Here is an 18,039-nt window from a genome sequence, read left to right as displayed (position 1 = left end):
GAACTACAGCAGGTCCAGTCAAAAGTGTTTCCACTGTATACTTGCCCTCCTGCTGAGTCATTGTTTAAACACAGCAGGCTTTTCTTGGGTCTTTTTGGTCTGTGCATATTGTTGTTTCAAATTGTAGACCACGTTGTAGCCCAGGCTGGGATAAATAGGCATTAAAAAGAAAGGGACTGGAGTGAGACTTGTGGCTGGGTCCTTCCTTGTGTCCTAAGTTCCTTATCCAGTCTGCCTTCTATTCTACAACTTTCAGAAAGCTCTGTTAGTTGCTTTTGTCCAAAAAACCTTAGTAGTAATTAGCCGAAGGAACAGAATTGAATGTACTTACTGTCTCGTCTGGAACCAGATGCCCCTCATCTTCACTGTGAAAGGTTAACTGGATATGGGATTTTTTCATTCTGAACTTAAAGATGCTGTTCCCTGTCTTCTTGTGTTTTTTTCTAATAAGTTAGCAGTTACTCTTATTGACATTCTTATATGTGTCTCTTCTGGCTGCTTTTAATATTTGCTTTTTTATCTTTGGTTTTCTAGAGATGGTTGTATCTTTATGTTCATTCTGCTTTGGGTTCATTGAGCTTTTTTTTAATCTGTGGGTTGATATCAAATTGGAAAAGTTTCCGCTACGATTTGTTTCATGCCTTAATCCCTCTTCTCCTTCTGAGATCCAAATACATGCAAGTTAAAATTCTTTACCTTTTCTCACAGGCCTTTTCTGAGGCTCTGTTCATTTTTCGAATTAGTCTTTTATCTTGCTGTGCTTCAGTTTGATCCTTTACCTGGCCTCTAGTTGACTATTAAACCTAACCAGTGGATTTTTAATTTTATGTATTGTATTTTTCCATTCTAGAAGCATTTTGTATTTTCCATTTCTCTGCTCAGTCTCCCAGTCTGTTCACTCATTATGTTTAACTTTTCATTTAAGTCCTTGAACATACTTATGTAGAGGTTTTATTGTCCTTGTTTGATAATTTTACCATCTGGGTCACATCTATTTCTCTTATTTTCACATTTTCCCATTCCTTGTGTGTAGTAAAGTTTTATTATATGCTGAATATTGTGGATGCTAGTCAGTTCTTGAAACTCCACATTTTATTGTATTCTTTTAGAGAATACTGACTTTTGTCCTGGGAGGTAGCTAATTTATTGGTGGTTCAACTTGATTAGTCATGTCCTGACTTCTGCTTAGGTCTTTTAGAGGCTGATCTAAGGTAAATATCATCTGAAATTGTAGGCTAAGATCTGGGTTGTTTTCCTTTCTTCAAGAATCACAGCCTTGTTTGTTTTCTATGCCTGGTAAGTTGCTTCGTATACTTTGTCCAACTCTATTATACTGTATTCATTTCATGGGCTTTCACAGCAGGAGGGGAGGTCTGATGCCCATTATTCATGGCCAGAACTAAAAGGAGTGTTGCTATTTTTCGTAACTTTCTGATGCTGATATGCATTCAAGGCTAGTAACTTGCTCAGAATTCAAGGTTTCTTGAATTCTGTGGGTATATTGAGCTGGGGTAGGGAGCTGTCCTGTACACTGTAGGACATCTCTGGCCTTTATCCAGTAGATACCAATAGTACCTCCTCCCAGTCATATAACCCAAAATGTCTCCAGAAATTGCTAAATGTCCTGTGGGGCAAAATTGTGACAGGTTGAGAAACACTACACTACACTAGCAGAGTAGATTATTGCATACATTAAGCCCCGGCTACTAAAAGTGTGTTGTGCCAACCAGCTGCACTGGCATTACCTGGAGCTTCTTAGAAACATAAACTCTAAGGTCTCACGTCAAACCTTCTGAATGAGATCTGCATTTTAACAAGATCCAAAAATGATTTGTATGCTTCTTCTAATGTTTGAAAAACTATGCCATAGATCAGACAACTTTTCTTAAAGAGCCAGACAGTAAATATTTTAGGTTTACAGCCTACTCTTTGTCAGAACAATTCAACTCCACCATTGCAATATAAAAGCAGCCATAGACAATACCTAAACAAATAAGTATGGCTGTGTTCTAGTCTTTATTCACAAAACAGGCAGCTCGCAACATTTTTACAACCCATGCAACAGACTCTTTCCCAAGCAGATCACTCCGTAAGCTGAAGACAACTGGTGGTTAAATCCTTAGATGAGTGCTTTCCCATTTGCTATTAGTTGTTGTTGCTTACAGAGAGACTAGGTACATAGGTTATACAGTAGACGATTCTATCTTGAAATTTTAGTAGCTTGACTTCTGTTCTTACGTAGATGGGGTATCATCCATTTCCACATGTAAGTTATATATAAATGCTACTTAAGTTAGCTTACCAGTGGTCTCAGCCTTAAAAAATATGCAATTTGATGGCGTATTTCTTTCTTTATGGAAGAACAATGCTTTGTGGGTCCACAGGAATAATTATTCACTTATTTTGCCTTTAGCAAATAAATCTGACAAAACTTTTTTTTTTTTTTTTAAAGTAGGCTCCGTGCCCACGTGAGGCTTGAACTCATGATGCTGAGATCAAGATCACATGCTTTGCCCTGGGCCAGCCAGGTGCCTCTAAAGCTGACAAAAATTTAGTAAAATTGTGAGTGTGTTTTTATTAGCTCTCAGGCAGTAAAGAGTAAAGTTAGAGTTGACTCTCAATAGTTTCTTCTGGGTAGAAGAGCTAAAGTGCTTTTAAGATATCAATTTTGTTTTATATACTTTATGTAGAAGTTACTTCTTACCTTCTAAAACTCTGTATCCTGAAAGTGAATTTTGTGGGGTTAAAAAGGACTCTGAAGAATGGTTGTTTAGAGGCCAGGAGAGTAGCTTTTGTGAAGAATGATGGTACTACATCAGATGAAGATTGAAATATTTTGCCTTGTTTATAAATTTCTTCTCTTCCAAGTTTCTTGATAAATGGTACAAGGAGAGGGCAGGCCACGGCACCAAAGTGAAGCAGAAACAGAACAACTTGTAACAAGCTAAAAACAGGAAACTGATTCTTGGAGCTTTGGCCAACAGGAATGTCATTAAAAAACATTTAAGAATTCTTATTCCTGGAACTTGCATGTATCAGTGTCTGTTCAGTCTATAGTGGTTGGTCTATTCCTGGAGCATTCAAAGAGACATGCCACAGTATCCACCCTGGGGCAGTTTCCTCTGGTTAGAAATAGCCTCTTCCCTTACCCAGTATATGGCATGTATATTGGGTAAAGGGTGCCATGTCATGATAAATGTTGGGAATCACTATATTATTTTTAAATCTTTTTTTTATTGTGGTAAAAAGCACGTAACATGAAACTTACCTCAACTGTATGGTTTAGTACCGCCAAGTATATTCACACTGTTGTAGAGCAGATCTCCAGAACTTTACATCTTGCAAAATTGAAACTCTAGACCCACTAAATACCAACTCCCCTACATTTTGCAATTACTTTAAATATTTTTATTAGTGGAATTATATTTGTGAGTGATTTATTTTGCTCTGCATAATGTCCTCAAGGTTCATCCATATTGTAGCATGTGGCAGGATTTCCTTTTTTAAGGCTGCGTAATATTCCATTATGTTTATACCACATTTTCTTTATTCATCCACCTACGGATATTTGGGTTGTTTCTCCCTCTTGGCTACTGTGAATAATGCTATGATGGGTGTACAAATATCTCTGCAAGAAACTTAATTGAATTCTTTTGAATATATACACCAAAGTAGGATTGCTGGATCATATGATAATTTGACTTTTCATGTTTTGAGGAACTTCTGTACTATTTCCCATAATGACTGCACCATTTTGCAGTTCTACCAAGAGTACACAAGGGTTCCAAGTTCTCTATCTTCACCATTGGTTATTTTCTGTTCTTTTGATAATGGCCATCCTAAAAGGGGTAAGATGTTATCTCACTCTGGTTTTGATTTGCATTTCTCTTTCAATCCGTGATGCTGAGCATCTTTTCATATGCTTTTAGAGAATTGTCGATTCAAGTTTTCTTTACATATTCTGGATACAAGTCCTTTATCAGATAAATGATTTGCAGAATTTTCTCCCAATCTGTGACTTTTTTAAATAATGTCCTTTGAATTACAAAAGGTTTTTTTGTGTGTGTGTGTGTGTGGGTTGTGAATTTGGTATGTGAGAACTCTTTACCTAACCCTAGGACACAAAGATTTTCTGTTTTTTCCTAAAATTTTTATATTCTAGCTATTATATTTAGGTCTACAGTTTTTGTATAAAATGAGGTAGGGGTCTATTTTTATCTTTTTTCAAGGATGTCCAGTTGTCTCCACACCTTTGTCGAAGATTATCTGTCCCCACTGAATTGTCGTGGTACATTTGTTGGAAACCAATTGCTCGTATATGTGAGTTTACTTCTGGACTTTCAATTCTATTCCACTGATCTGTATGCCTGTCCTTATGCCATGACCATACGGTCTTGATTTCTCTAGCTTTGTGGTCAGTTTTGAAATGGAAAAGTGTGTCTTTCAACTCTGTTCTTCATCAGGGTTGTTTTAGCTATTTTTGGTCCTTTGCATTTCCAAAGCCTGCTAGGATTTTGACTGAGACTGTGTTCAATCCTATAGATCAGTTTGGAGGAAAATTTTTTTTTTGCTAAATAGTAATTGCCCTATGCAATCACAGTTCCTGACCGGAGTTGCTAAGATCTAAGTTCACATATATCAGGTCCTCGCCACGGGTCAGGTGCTAATTCTTCCTAAGAAATAGTTGCCTTATGGAATTCTACAAATACTTGATTTTTTCTGAGTTTATTCATTATGAAGATACTCTCCTTCATATTTCCATAGGTAAACAGCTTGATCCTGCTTTCAATACAGTGTGTTCCAAGTCCCTACCAAAGTACAAGGTTAATGTTCATCTTCATGAATCTCCGGCAACATCTCTTGACAAATTTTGTTGTGGGCTTCTAGGCATTTCAGCTTAACATTGTAAAACTATAATTTGTAGAGCCTACTTGTTTCCTTTTTGGCCAGGAGACTAGAATGAGCATCTTTTCTTGGATCAAGTTTCAGGACAAATAAGGATTTTAACCAGCTGTCTTCTCAAGGTCTGTTATTGGAAGACATCATTCTTTGGATTCTGGGCAGCAGACTGCTGACTGAGACTGCTCTGAGGACATGCAGCACTGCTCCCACCATCTTGTTCTCTGCCTTGGCTCCCTTAGAATCACTAATTATTAATAACCAAAAAGCTTTCTAATTATGACTGTCTTGCCCATGTAAGATTAAGCCTAGTTTTTTCTTGCCAAGAAAATTTAGTTTTCATATTTCATTTTTAGAGGATAAATTACTTATGAGATAGCCTATTTCCTGATTTAAAAGGACTAGATTTCGGTTGGTTAATGTGGTAGGTAAGTACCTTGTACCTTGTAAACTCTTACGATGTAGGATCCAGGACCTAAACGTCTCAGGAAAAATATACAAAAATTTGTTCTTTTTTTGTAACACATTTTATTTAGTATTCTTACAGACTACACAAAATAAATACTAGGATAATTCAAACATAACACAATATATATTTTTTTCTATAGGAAAGCACAAGGAGAAGACAAAAGTATTGTGAGTCTCAAGAAATTCTGAATGAAATAAAAAGTTCACAACAGTCCAGCTGTATATATTTCCCAAATTCATTTTATGAACCGTATCAAGATTCTACCAGTCCAGATATATTCAATAATTCAAGATCTTCATCTTGGGATACATCTACTTCTACAGCTGATATGGAGGTCACAGACTTTGAAGAGACAAAGGCAGACGTGTATTATTATGGCTTCATCATTCTTTTTCTTTTGACTTTAGTATGTCTTGCTTTATATTTTCTGTGAAGATATCAAATAAAATCCTTTTGATAATTTTTCAAGTTGCCAGTTCTTCACAGAAATGTTACGTTCTTATTTCAGGATTTCCTTCCAGACATTTTCAAGGTAATTGGCTTGTAAAAAAAGAATACATTTTAACAAAGTAAGTTAAGTTTGTGGACATTCTAAAATTAAGACTGCTTTATGCTAAAAAATGGGGTCATGATATAGTTTGACCAAAAAAAGTATTTTCCAAAGGAGCAATTTAAAAAACAATGTTACTGATAGGGACAATTTTAATACATAGAATAATAATAAAATAATGTTTTATTTAGATAGATAATGTATATATCAGCTTATCTTACAGAACATGTTACTAAGAGAAAGCGAGGCACATTTTATCAAATGTGATTCATGATTTTCTCACCTTGCTACAATATGGGCATTCACCAAATATGATGTTAAAACTTTGTCTACTAGTCAGTAGTCCTCTCAACCACTGAAGATTTTAAAAAGAGAAGATAAAGGGAGCAGTGTCAGCATGATTACAAATTACAGATTCTCCAAATATTTCCTTTGAGTACATATATTTTTATTCCCAAAGATTTACCTTCTTAATTTTCTTTTAACAAAAAGGGGAACATTTCCTGAGCCAATACCAGACTGGTAATATGCTGAATAACAAACAAGGGGAGACCAGCATGGATGTCGAGGTCTATACCACTGGTTTATGCCCCTTTATGCACCTTCTCAACCCCAAAAGACACAAAAATAATGCACACCACGTCCATGGGGTTCATAGACCCCACCTAAAATCATTAATTACAAATTAAGAACTCCTGCTGTAAAAGATCCAATAGGCTCTTGAATATCTAGGTCTTAATTCTGGTCTTAATCACCAATAGTGGGTTAATTCTCAATCCATTAATTAGAAGTATGAGGCAATCCATTTTTAAAAATTAAATGAATATTCATTACAAAAGAAAGCACATGTTCCCTTAAGAATATCTCTATAATTAGACCTGGTACTTTATGGTTTTATATAAGGTAAATTGACATCTCTAAGTTCTCCATTGTTAAAGTGCAGATAACACCAACTGCTATGTCTAAGCACAAAAACAGGAGGTGATATTAAGGAAGACGGAAAGCACTACAGAACTGGAAGGTGTTCTGTATATACATGCATATATAGTTAATCATGTCAACTATGCACTTCTGTAGACATCAAGTGACTACACAGTAATGAAAGCAGACTTCGCATATAGTAAATAAATAGTAAATAAAATGTCATTGAGAGTGCTATGACATACTTAATCATAAAATGCATTCTTCTCAATATCAGAAGTTTATTACATTTATTCTGTACTTAAGTCTACTCTGAAAAGTAACAGGTACCTCCATAGCGCTACCCTTCCACCTTACTGCCACCACTACCCCCACTTGGATGAGTCTACAGAGTTTGCATTGGGTTACAGGAGATATTAAAGAGTCCATGGTACCATCGATTTGATTTGTTAGCATCAATAAGCAGTCCATGAATATATTCTGGATACACTTTCTCCCTTCTTGGGATACTTTAGGACATTTCCTCACTTATTAGTAACCAGGATGAAGAAATGAAAGCACATGGGCATCTGGAAATGAACTGGTAAAGGGGCTAATGGCCAAAGAGATCACCATTCACCAAACAGATTTTAGATTCAAATATGCATACTTCCTAGGTCATGGTAGCCAAAAAAGTCTTGCCACAGTTATTTTTATTTTATTTCTACCTCATATAAGCATATTTGATGGAAAGGCTGTCCACAATGGGAATTATCACACACTTGATCAGGAATGGCGCCATCAAGTTGATAGGCATAACAAATCCCACAATCCATAGAAAAATCCTTCAAAAGAAAATATTTATAAGCATATGTGTTTAAAACACCACAAGGTAACATAAGAATGACTAATACGGTATAGATAATATTAACTTTTTATAAAGTTTTTATAAAGGTAGCTATATCACAATATTACAGAAAATACAGTTATATCACTAACACTTTAAAAAAAGCTATTTGTAAGAAGCTTCCTTTTTTTCATCCAGTAAGTAACACACACAGATATAGTCAAAACAGATTCTATTTTGGGCTTAATTTTCCCATATTGTACATCAATATAATGCCACTGTAGTAGGTAAAGAGAAGAACTGACATTAGCTAGTGATTACTAAATTTCAAAATTCTGTAACTAAAGGAATAAGCCAAAAACATCCCCACCACTTTGACAGTCTACAACCTCGGCGGCTTAATCAAAAATCAATTCTAAGTTTATTATTTTTGCAACATAGTAATGTCTATTCATTTTTAAAACTGTACTGCCACTTTTCACAAATACATCAAGCTAATTAAAACTTTATTTCAATCATCCATAAGTAGATACTAATAGAATATCCAAACATCTCATTAGCTACTTTGGACCTTTCCCCCTATTTTTAATAATAAAGATATCTGTCATTAATCACTTTATTGCTACGAAGACCATGAAAAAAGTATACTTAAACCACTAATCAAAGGTTAACAAGTTCTTTGATGCTACTGTTGCTTGCAGTTCAGAAGTCTGTTATAATATTCTTCCAACTCCCTCCCTCTCAGCCTCATTTTTCTCTGGTGTCTAAAAGAGGAACATTTAATTTTCATTATGCTATGCTGTTTGGAATATCAAAGCACTGATAAAACTTACAGATTTTTCCAGGTTAGCACGAGCTGGAAAATCTATTTCTAAAACATCTTTCAAGTTTTGTAACAGACTATTTTCTGGATCCCTGAAAGCATGAAAAAAAACTTTGTTGTTAAATTTGCAAAATAGAAAAATAACAATTGTGTTGCAAAGGTACCTACCACAAATGTATGTTTCTGCTCAGCTTAATTCCCAGAGGTTTTACCACTTCAGATATTAAAAAAAAAAAAAAAATTAATAATTTAGCATCTGCTGCTCTCACTTTGTAAAGATATTTAGCACAAATTTTTTTTTTTTACTGAGATATAACTGGCATATAACACTATTAGTTTTTGGTGCACAACATAATAATTTGGTATATGTTTTTATTGCAGTACACTCACTACAAAGGTTAGTTAACATCCATCACCACTTACAGTTACAAATGTTTTTTTGATGAGAACTTTTAAGATCTCTCTTAGCAACTTACAAATATAAATATTATTAAATACAGAATTTGCTAATTACTTGATTGGAAAATCTAAATCATATTTTTTTAAAAACCACAAAAGTACACAGTTCAGAATGATGAGATATTTTCATTTAAAATGATTACCAATATATTAATATTTCAGAATATTTTAACAGTGCAAGATAAGAATTTTATGAGTCTGTTAAAAACATTTAAATATGAGATCTCGTACCATGGTCTGCTCCAAGAAAGCAGCACTCAGGAAGCATAGTAGGATGCCTGGGGTCAACGTTTATATTTATTGAAGCATTATTTCCTAGAATAAAAGAATATTGAAGTTTACAGAAGTAGAAAAGTTCATCAAACGAAAAATAAAGGGGTATCTATCTGGGTACTTAGTGTACCAAAGGAAAGATTAGCCAATATTTTATAGTTTTTTAATAAGCATATTAGTATTTTATAGTCGAAAAGAAATAAATTTTGAAGTTATGATTATGACTAAAGATTTGGGGATCCATCCAAAGTTTCAAAATACATAGTCAATCCATTGAGTTACTATAATTAATTTATACTAGAATTCTGGTCAGAATTCTAAAAGAGTGATAAAGATCTTCAAAAGAAATCACAAAATTAAGAAATAGTTATCTAAATGACTCCCATGACCTCCTTGAAAAGCAGAACTGTGGTCAGAAATTAAAAGACAAGAAATACAATAAATGGTAAAAACAAACATGTTTATGATTTTTATGAAGTTTTATCAAAACATTTTCTATCAATAATCACTTTCAATGTTAATGGACTAAATTCTCCAATCCAAACGACATAGGGTGTCAGAATGGATAAAAAAAAAAAAAAAGACCCATCTATATGCTGCCTACAAGAGACTCATTTTACACCTAACGGCACCTGCAGATTGAAAGGGAGGGGGTGAAGAAACAATCACACACATGGGTGTCAAAAGATGGAGTAGCCCTACTTATATCGGACAAACTAGACTTTATATTTTTTAGATTCAATTACTATATAGTGTATTACTAGTTTCAGAGGTAGAGTTTAATAATTCATCAGTTGCATATAACACCCAGTGCTCATTACACCAAGTGCTCTCCTTAATGCCCATCACCCAAATACCCCATCCCCTCACCCACCTCCCCTCCAGCAACCCTTAGTTTGTTTCCTATGATTAAGAGTCTCTTATGGTTTGTCTCCCTCTCTGATTTCATCTTATTTTATTTTTCTCTCCCTCTATGATCATATTTTGTTTCTTAAATTCCACATAGGAGTGAAATATAATTGTCTTTCTCTGATTTATTTCACTTAGCATAATACCCTCTAGTTCCATCCACATCGTTGCAAATGGTAAGATTTCATTTTCTGATGGCTGAGTAATATTCCACTGTATAGATACACACCACATCTTCTTATCCATCTGTTGATGAACACATCTGGGTTCTTTCCATATTTTGGTTATTGTGGACACTGCTGCTATAAACAATGGGGTGCAAGTGCCCCTTCAAATCAGTATGTTTGTATCCTTTGGATAAATACCCAGTAGTGCAATTCCTGGGTTATAGGATAGCTCTGTTTTTAACTATGGACAAACTAGACTTTAAACCAAAACTGTAACAGGAGATGAAAAAGGGCATTATATCATAACAAAGGGCACAATCCAACAAGAAGAACATCTAGCAATTGCAAATACTTACGCACCCAACGTAGAAGCACCCAAATATATAAAACAATTAATAACAAGCATAAGAACTAATTGATAATAACACAATAATAGTAGGGGGCTTTAACACCCTATTATATCAATGATCATCTAAGCAGAAGATCAACAAGGAAACAATGGCTGTGAATGACACACTGGACCAGATGGACTTAACAGATATATTCAGAATATTCCATCCTAAAACAGCAGAATACACATTCTTTTCAAGTGTACATGGGACATTCTACAGAACAGATCACATATTAGGTCACAAAACAGGCCTCAACAAATACAAACAAATTGAAATCATATCACTCTCCTTTTTTAGTCAATGTTATGAAACTTAAAATCAACCCACGAGAAAAAATTTGGAAAGACCACAAATAAATGGAGATTAAACAACATCCTACTAAACAATGAATGGGTCAACCAGGAAATAAAGGAAGAAATTTAAAAATACGTGGAAACACATGAAAATGAAAACACAACAGTCCAGAACCCTGGGGAATGTAGGAAAAGTGGTCCTAAGAGGGAAATATATAATAGCAATACAGGGCTACCTCAAGAAGCAAGACAAATCTAAAATCTCCAACAACCTAACCTTACACCTAAAGGAGCTAAAAAAATAATAAATGAAGCCTAAAGTCAGCAGAAGGAAGGAAATAATAAAGACTAAAACAGAAATAAATAATACAGTAACTAAAAAAAAACAACACAACAGATCAATGAAACCAGGTGCTGGTTCTTTGAAAAAATAAAATCAATAAACCTCTAGCCAGACTTATCAAAAAGAAAACAGAAAGGACCCAAACAAATAAAATCACAAAGAGGAGAAGTAACAACGAACACCAAAGAAATACAATTATAAGAGAACATTATGAAAAACTATAGGCCCAAAAGTGGAACAACCTGGAAGAAATGGATAAATTCCTAGAAATATATAAACTATCAAAGTGGATCAGGAAGAAATAGAAAACTTGGACAGACTGATAACAAGCAAAGAAACTGAATCAGTAATCCAAAAACCCAGGAAACAAAAGTCCACGGCTAGATGGCTTCACAGGTGAATTCTAGCCACAGTGATCACACAACGAAAAGAAATAAAAGGCCTCCAAATCAGCAAGGAAGAGGCCAAACTTTCACTCTCTGCAGATGACATGATACTCTATATAGAAAACCCAGAAGACTCCATCAAAAAACTGCTGGAACTGATAAATGAATTCAGTAAAGTTGCAGGATACAAAATCAATGTACAGAAATCTGCTGCATTTCTATATGCCAATAATGAATCAGCAGAAAGAGAAATTAAGGAATCGATCCCATTTACAATTGTACTAAAAACTGTAAGATACCTAGGAATAAACCTAACCAACTGAAAGCCTGTACTCTGAAAACTATAGTGATCAAAAAAACTGAAGATGACACAAAGAAATGGAAAGACGTTCCATGCTCATGGATTGGAAGAACAAATATTGTTAAAATGTCTATACTATCCAAAGCAATCTATACATTTAATGCAATCCCTATCAAAACACCAAAAGCATTTTTCACAGAACTAAAACAAACAATCCTAAAATTTGTATGGAATCACAAAAGACCCTGAATAGCCAAAGCAACCTTGAAAAAGAAAAGCAAAGCTGGAGGCATCACAATTCCAAACTTCAAATTATATTACAAAGCTGTGGTGATCAAAACAGTATCGTACTGGCACAAAAACAGACACACAGATCAATGGAACAGAATAGAACATCCAGAAATAAACCTACAACTATCTGGTCAACTAATCTTTGACAAAGCAGGAAAGAATATCCACTGGGAAAAGTACAGTCTTCAACAAATGGTGATGGGAAAACTGGACAGAAACATGCAAAAGAATGAAACTGAACCACTTTCTTACATCAAACACAAAAATAAATTTAAAATGGCTGAAAGACGACCTAAGCATGAGACCCTGAAACCATAAAAATCCTAGAAGAGAACACAGGCAGTAATCTCTTTGTGACACTGGTCGTAGCAACTTCCTTCTAGATATGTCTTCTGAGGCAAGGGAAACAAAAGCAAAATTTGAGACTGCATCAAAATAAAAAGCTTCTGCACAGAGAAAGAAACAATCAACAAGACTAAAAGGCAGCCTACGAAATGGGAGAAGCTATTTGCAAATGACATCTCTGATAAAGGGCTAGTATCCAAAATGTATAAAGAACTTGTAAAACTTAACACCCAAAAAACATATAATCCAATTGAAAAATGGGCATTAGATATGAACACTTTTTTGCAAAGAAGACATACTGATGGCCAACAGACACAAAAAGATGCTCAACATCACTCTTCATCAGGGAAATAGAAATCAAAACTACAATGAGATACCACTTCACACCTGTCAAATGGCTAAAAACAATGTAACAACAGGTGTTGGTGAGGATGTGGAGAGAGGGGAACCCTCTTGCACTGTTGGTGGGAATTCAAACTAGTGCAGCCACTCTGGAAAACAGTATGGAGGTTCCTTAAAATGTAAAAAATAGAACTACCCTATGAACCAGCAATTGCACTACTAGGTAATTACCCAATGAACACAAAAATACTAATTCAAAGGGATACATGCACCCTGTTTATTTAAAGCAGCATTATCTACAATACCCAAATTATGGAAAGAGCCCAAGTATCCACTGACTGATGAATGGATAAAGAAGTAGTGGTATAGATATACAATGGAATATTACCCACCCATAAAAAAAGAATGAAATCTCGCCATTTGCAACTATGTGGCTGGAGCTAGAGAGTATTATGCTAAGTGAAATAAGTCAGAGAAAGATAAATACCATATGATTTCACTTATATTTGGAATTAAAGAAACAAAACAAATGAGCATGGGGGAAAAAAAGAGAGAGAAACCGAGAAACTCATAACTATAGAGAGCAAAGTGATGGTTACCAGAGGGAAGGTAGGTGGTGGGATGGGTTAAATAGGTGAGGGGGATTAAGGAAGGCACTTGTCATGATGAGCACCCAGTGTTGTATGGACGTGTTCAATTCTATATGGTACGCCTGAAACTAACATCACACTGTATGTCACCTAGAATTTAAAAACTTAAAAAATACAGAAATAAAAAACATTTTCTGAGTTCTTTTGTTCCATTTTAAGTTAACAATGAATTCAATTCATATTAAATCAGAAACTCTTCACTCAATAACAAAAGCAACTAACCTAGTTTATAGAATCTAAGAAAATCTATTTCTATTTGGCACTAGATTCTTTTATAAATTCTACCTACTGGAATATTGTACTAATTTCAGAAATTTTACTATTTTTTGAAGGCATATTAGTATAACTGTAAGGTCTATTTGGATTGTATTTTTTATAGTAAAAATGGCTTGATAAATTTTTTTTTAAAGATTTTATTTATTTATTTGAGAGAGAGAGAATGAGAGACAGAGAGCACAAGAGGGAAGAGGGTCAGAGGGAGAAGCAGACTCCCCGCTGAGCAGGGAGCCCGATGTGGGACTCGATCCCGGAACTCCAGGATCATGACCTGAGCCGAAGGCAGTCGCTTAGCCAACTGAGTCACCCAGGCGCCTGGCTTGATAAATTTTATACACTATAGCATGAGCTTTTGGCTAAGGTTGGCAACAATACGAACACAATTACAACAGATCTGACAAAAAGAGGTAATCAAGTAAAATAAAAAATGACTACAAATCATTGATGAGAAAAAAAAAATACAAAAGTTAACTTATAATCTCATTTGTTTATACATTCTTTACCATGAGCACAAATTCCGTATTAGCCTTTAGCAATGTCATGTACTAACGGCTCCAGAAAGTACTTTCACTTAACAGTGGATATATTATTCAATGTATTTCAATTAATTTGCTGAAAACTTGGTCTTAAAAAGACAAATCAATGCCTGAAGCAAAAAAAAAAAAAAAAAGAGCTAAAGGTAAATATAGAGAGTGTGAGTAAAAACCAGGTTGTCTGTGCTGAATGAGAAATATAATAAAAGGTGTATTTAATCGTTACCTGATCAAAATAATTAAATGGAATCATGAAGAAAATTAGTTACTACACTCCTTTGAAGAAAATATTTTTATTCTTAATATCTATTCACAAATACACCATAATTTGTTAATTATTCCAAATTAAATGCCGTTAAAGACTTTTTAGACTGAGTAACAATACCACTTGTAGAACTGCTTGCACAATGATACTTTCCCTTTCTCATAATTACATGTTACTTCTTTTCTCCCAGATAATCTATTATGCCTGGGGAGAAACTACAAAAATTGCTAACGTGGATATGATTTACCACAGAATTTCATAATATCCTTTGGAATATATGCCTTTTAACAATATATTTATTTGGGCTAAGGAAAACAAGAAGGAAAGATATAAATAAGTATCTTATAATCACCTAACTACACTACTTACTGTGAACTCAAATATAGTTTAAAACATCTAAAATATTGAGAGGCTGAACTATAAAACTGACATATATTGCTTGTTCATAATGAAAATACATAAAGCAAAAATTTTATAATAAAGAGAATATGGTAATATTACAGGGATATTTACATCTATATCACATCTTATTCATTAATATATTTATAGTAAAGAAAATACCTAAAATATGTTTAATTATTATTCTGTGCTTTCTGATTACTCTTCAATGGCATGCATGGCTCACTTCAGCTTCCTTTATCCTCTAAATTTTGTCAGAAAATATTCCCAGATCTGTTCACATTAATCTTGTCTAGTCTCATGGATGAAGACTGCATTATTATAATTTTTTCCCTAAGTAATGTAAGTCTTGAAAAGCCTGTTCTACTATTTCTAATTAAAAGTTAATTAAACAGTGTTTCTGAATGATACTTCCATTGATCATCACCTTTTATAATGAAACACCTCAGTATTTGCCCTTTTCTCCTGAAATATTTATTCAAATACATAGTAATAAATCATAGTTCATCCCAAAGTTTTAATAGTTGACTTCAAGCAAAAAAAAAAAAGGTCTCACCTGAGAGTCCAATGTCCTCTTTAGATTCATTTTCCTAATTAATACAAAGTACACACACACACACACACACACACACACACACACACACACACACACACACACACACACACACACAGTCTCCTTAATCCTTTTTCTGTACCTAGTGCAATTCTGCGTGCTGTTGCACTCCGGGTAGGTTTTTCTGGCTCAAGTACCCAAGTCTTCTCATCGATTTCATCCATAACATCCCAGAATGCCTTCAGTGATTCTAAGGCTGCCAAAAACTGACCGTAAATGTTTATTAAGGAGCTCTGTGAAAGAAAGAAAAAGCTGCATAAGTTGCGAGACACTGTTATCAACAGCAGATAATCTTTCACTTAAAATACAATTTAGAAATTTTAAGCTGTTTCATTTCAGCTGAAAATACTCTAGTAAACAAGAGTCAACTCTCCCTGCTTCATCTCTCTTCACCTCCATTAGCATTGACAGAATTTTTTGATTGTCATTGGGACAGTGCATCTTACCAGAAATTGTTTTTTAAAGACCGTATTTATTTTTATTATGATGGATTCTGTACTATATTTACAGAATAGTAATTACTGATACAAGATGACATGTATGTACTTTATTAATGACTATACTATATATGTACTGAGCATAGTGTCTATACAATTTTAGTATGAAAGTTATCAAGTTATCTAGTATACAGTTATCAAGTTAAATGCAGCACTATTTGTAATTTAATTAAATTACTCTTAAACATTATTAACTTCACACTTATTTAGGCAAAGAGTATAAAAAGGTTCTACACATATTTTCCCACCAAGTTTTTATTTATTAAATTCAAATAATAATGGGAGTACATTTTCTGTAATATAGATCTATTAATAAGAATAATGCATCTTTTGATGGATGGGGAACGATGTTTAATTGGGGCTGAAAGTTAGTGTTCCCCTTTATCAAAATCAATTGCAAATGTTAATCTGTTAATGCCTGTAATGAAATTTTACATATATCAACCCTGAAAATGTCTTTTCACACACACAGGCACCATGTGGAATATGTAGTACTGACAAATACTGATACAAATCCAGAAGCACAGGATTTTAATAGAGACCATTCATTAATAGGAAGGCATCTGTAGATTCTATGAGATTCTACTCTTTTTTTTTCTTGAGGGAAAATCGACATACATTGTATTAGTCTCAGGTGTACAACCTAATTTATTATTTGTATACACTGTGAAACAATCACAGTAAATCTAGTTATCTGTCACCAAATTTACAAAAAAAATGTTCTGCCGTTGTGATGAGAACATTTAAGATTTATTCTTCCCAACTTTCAAATATGTAATGTAACACTGACTAGGTTTTATACATTTCTAAGAATTCAAACAAATTACAAATAAGGTTTCTAATGTTAAACTTTTAGCCAATGTCTGAATTCAGTATTTCAGATATTAATCTTTTATGGGAATTAACAAATATATTTTCACTAATAAGAACTAAAGCCATTACTGATTTCTTTTTAAAGATTTTATTTATTTATTTGAGAGGAAGAGAGCGAGTAAGCACGAGCAGGGGGAGGGGCAAAGGTGATCCCAGGACCCCAGGATCATGACCTGAGCTAAAGGCAGACGCTTAACCAACTGAGCCACCCAGTCACCCCTACCATTACTGATTTTAAAAATCAATTTATAATTACTTTCAAAGTCAACAGTTTCTTATAAAGTAGTATATTTAAAGGTTACCACTATTTACTAAATATTTTTACATTAAAAGCAATCAAAACTAAAAGCTTAAAAGAAGAATTAAGGATCTTGTTGTTTCAAACAAGCAAAACATATTTTAAAAAACCACTGAAAATATCACAAATGTATTTATCCCAAATAACTGATACAAGCCAACAATGCAAGAATACAGTATACCCTGAGTAACATGAAAAGAAAATACTTCCTTAAAGCTATATTTTGTACTTATATGTGCTTAAGGAAAACCCATTTCATCTCATCACTTCAGTCGGGGTTTACACCTAGATGAAGTCATGGCTCAGTTTCACAAAGGCTGTGAAAAGTTCACTCTGCAAAAGTTCAACTCTGCAACCTTCAATAAAAGGCGGGGAGGTAAGAGTAGGAACAAAAGCTTGAAGGTAGAATACCTGTTCTCTATTGTTATGCCATACTTATCTATAAATTTAGATGCCAAAATCCAGAAATCAGAAACCAAACTCCCAAGTTTTGTTTTGTTTTTACTATGGGCTGCACTTTATTTCCTCTTTCATTAAATGTGCCACCATTCTTTAGATACCCACACAAGAAATCAGCTGTGATTTTTTTTTTTTTACACCTAATACATTCAATAACTAAAGACCCGTTTTTGTTTTTAACATATTT

General features: G+C 34.0%; 2 protein-coding genes and 1 pseudogene across 8 annotated transcripts in view; 1 reads left to right on the top strand and 2 right to left on the bottom strand.

Moving 5' to 3' along the window:
• VRK2 (VRK serine/threonine kinase 2) overlaps positions 1–5,908 on the top strand; it is a 117,967-nt gene extending 112,059 nt beyond the window's left edge. For all 3 annotated transcript variants that reach the window (XM_027620783.1, XM_027620782.1, XM_027620784.1), the window contains exon 13: positions 5,508–5,908. In XM_027620783.1, coding sequence (XP_027476584.1) covers positions 5,508–5,801 — 294 coding nt within the window. In that variant the 3' untranslated portion in view covers positions 5,802–5,908. The remainder of the gene's footprint in view (positions 1–5,507) is intronic.
• LOC113937427 lies at positions 4,416–5,115 on the bottom strand (annotated as a pseudogene).
• The window catches only part of FANCL (FA complementation group L), an 88,936-nt gene continuing 76,564 nt past the window's right edge, over positions 5,668–18,039 (bottom strand). For 3 of the 5 annotated variants that reach the window (XM_027620785.1, XM_027620788.1, XM_027620789.1), the window contains 7 exons: positions 15,808–15,958; positions 9,179–9,262; positions 8,657–8,702; positions 8,499–8,580; positions 7,547–7,663; positions 6,202–6,273; positions 5,770–5,908 (listed from right to left, as the gene is read on the bottom strand). In XM_027620785.1, coding sequence (XP_027476586.1) covers positions 5,873–5,908; positions 6,202–6,273; positions 7,547–7,663; positions 8,499–8,580; positions 8,657–8,702; positions 9,179–9,262; positions 15,808–15,958 — 588 coding nt within the window. In that variant the 3' untranslated portion in view covers positions 5,770–5,872. Of the gene's footprint in view, positions 5,909–6,201; positions 6,274–7,546; positions 7,664–8,498; positions 8,581–8,656; positions 8,703–9,178; positions 9,263–15,807; positions 15,959–18,039 lie in introns of all 5 variants that reach the window. The other 2 variants (XM_027620786.1, XM_027620787.1) reach the window with 2 other exon arrangements.

Source organism: Zalophus californianus, chromosome 8 (assembly GCF_009762305.2).
Source record: "Zalophus californianus isolate mZalCal1 chromosome 8, mZalCal1.pri.v2, whole genome shotgun sequence".
Taxonomy (NCBI): Eukaryota; Metazoa; Chordata; class Mammalia; order Carnivora; family Otariidae; genus Zalophus; species Zalophus californianus.
This window is presented reverse-complemented; position numbering and strand designations above follow the sequence as displayed.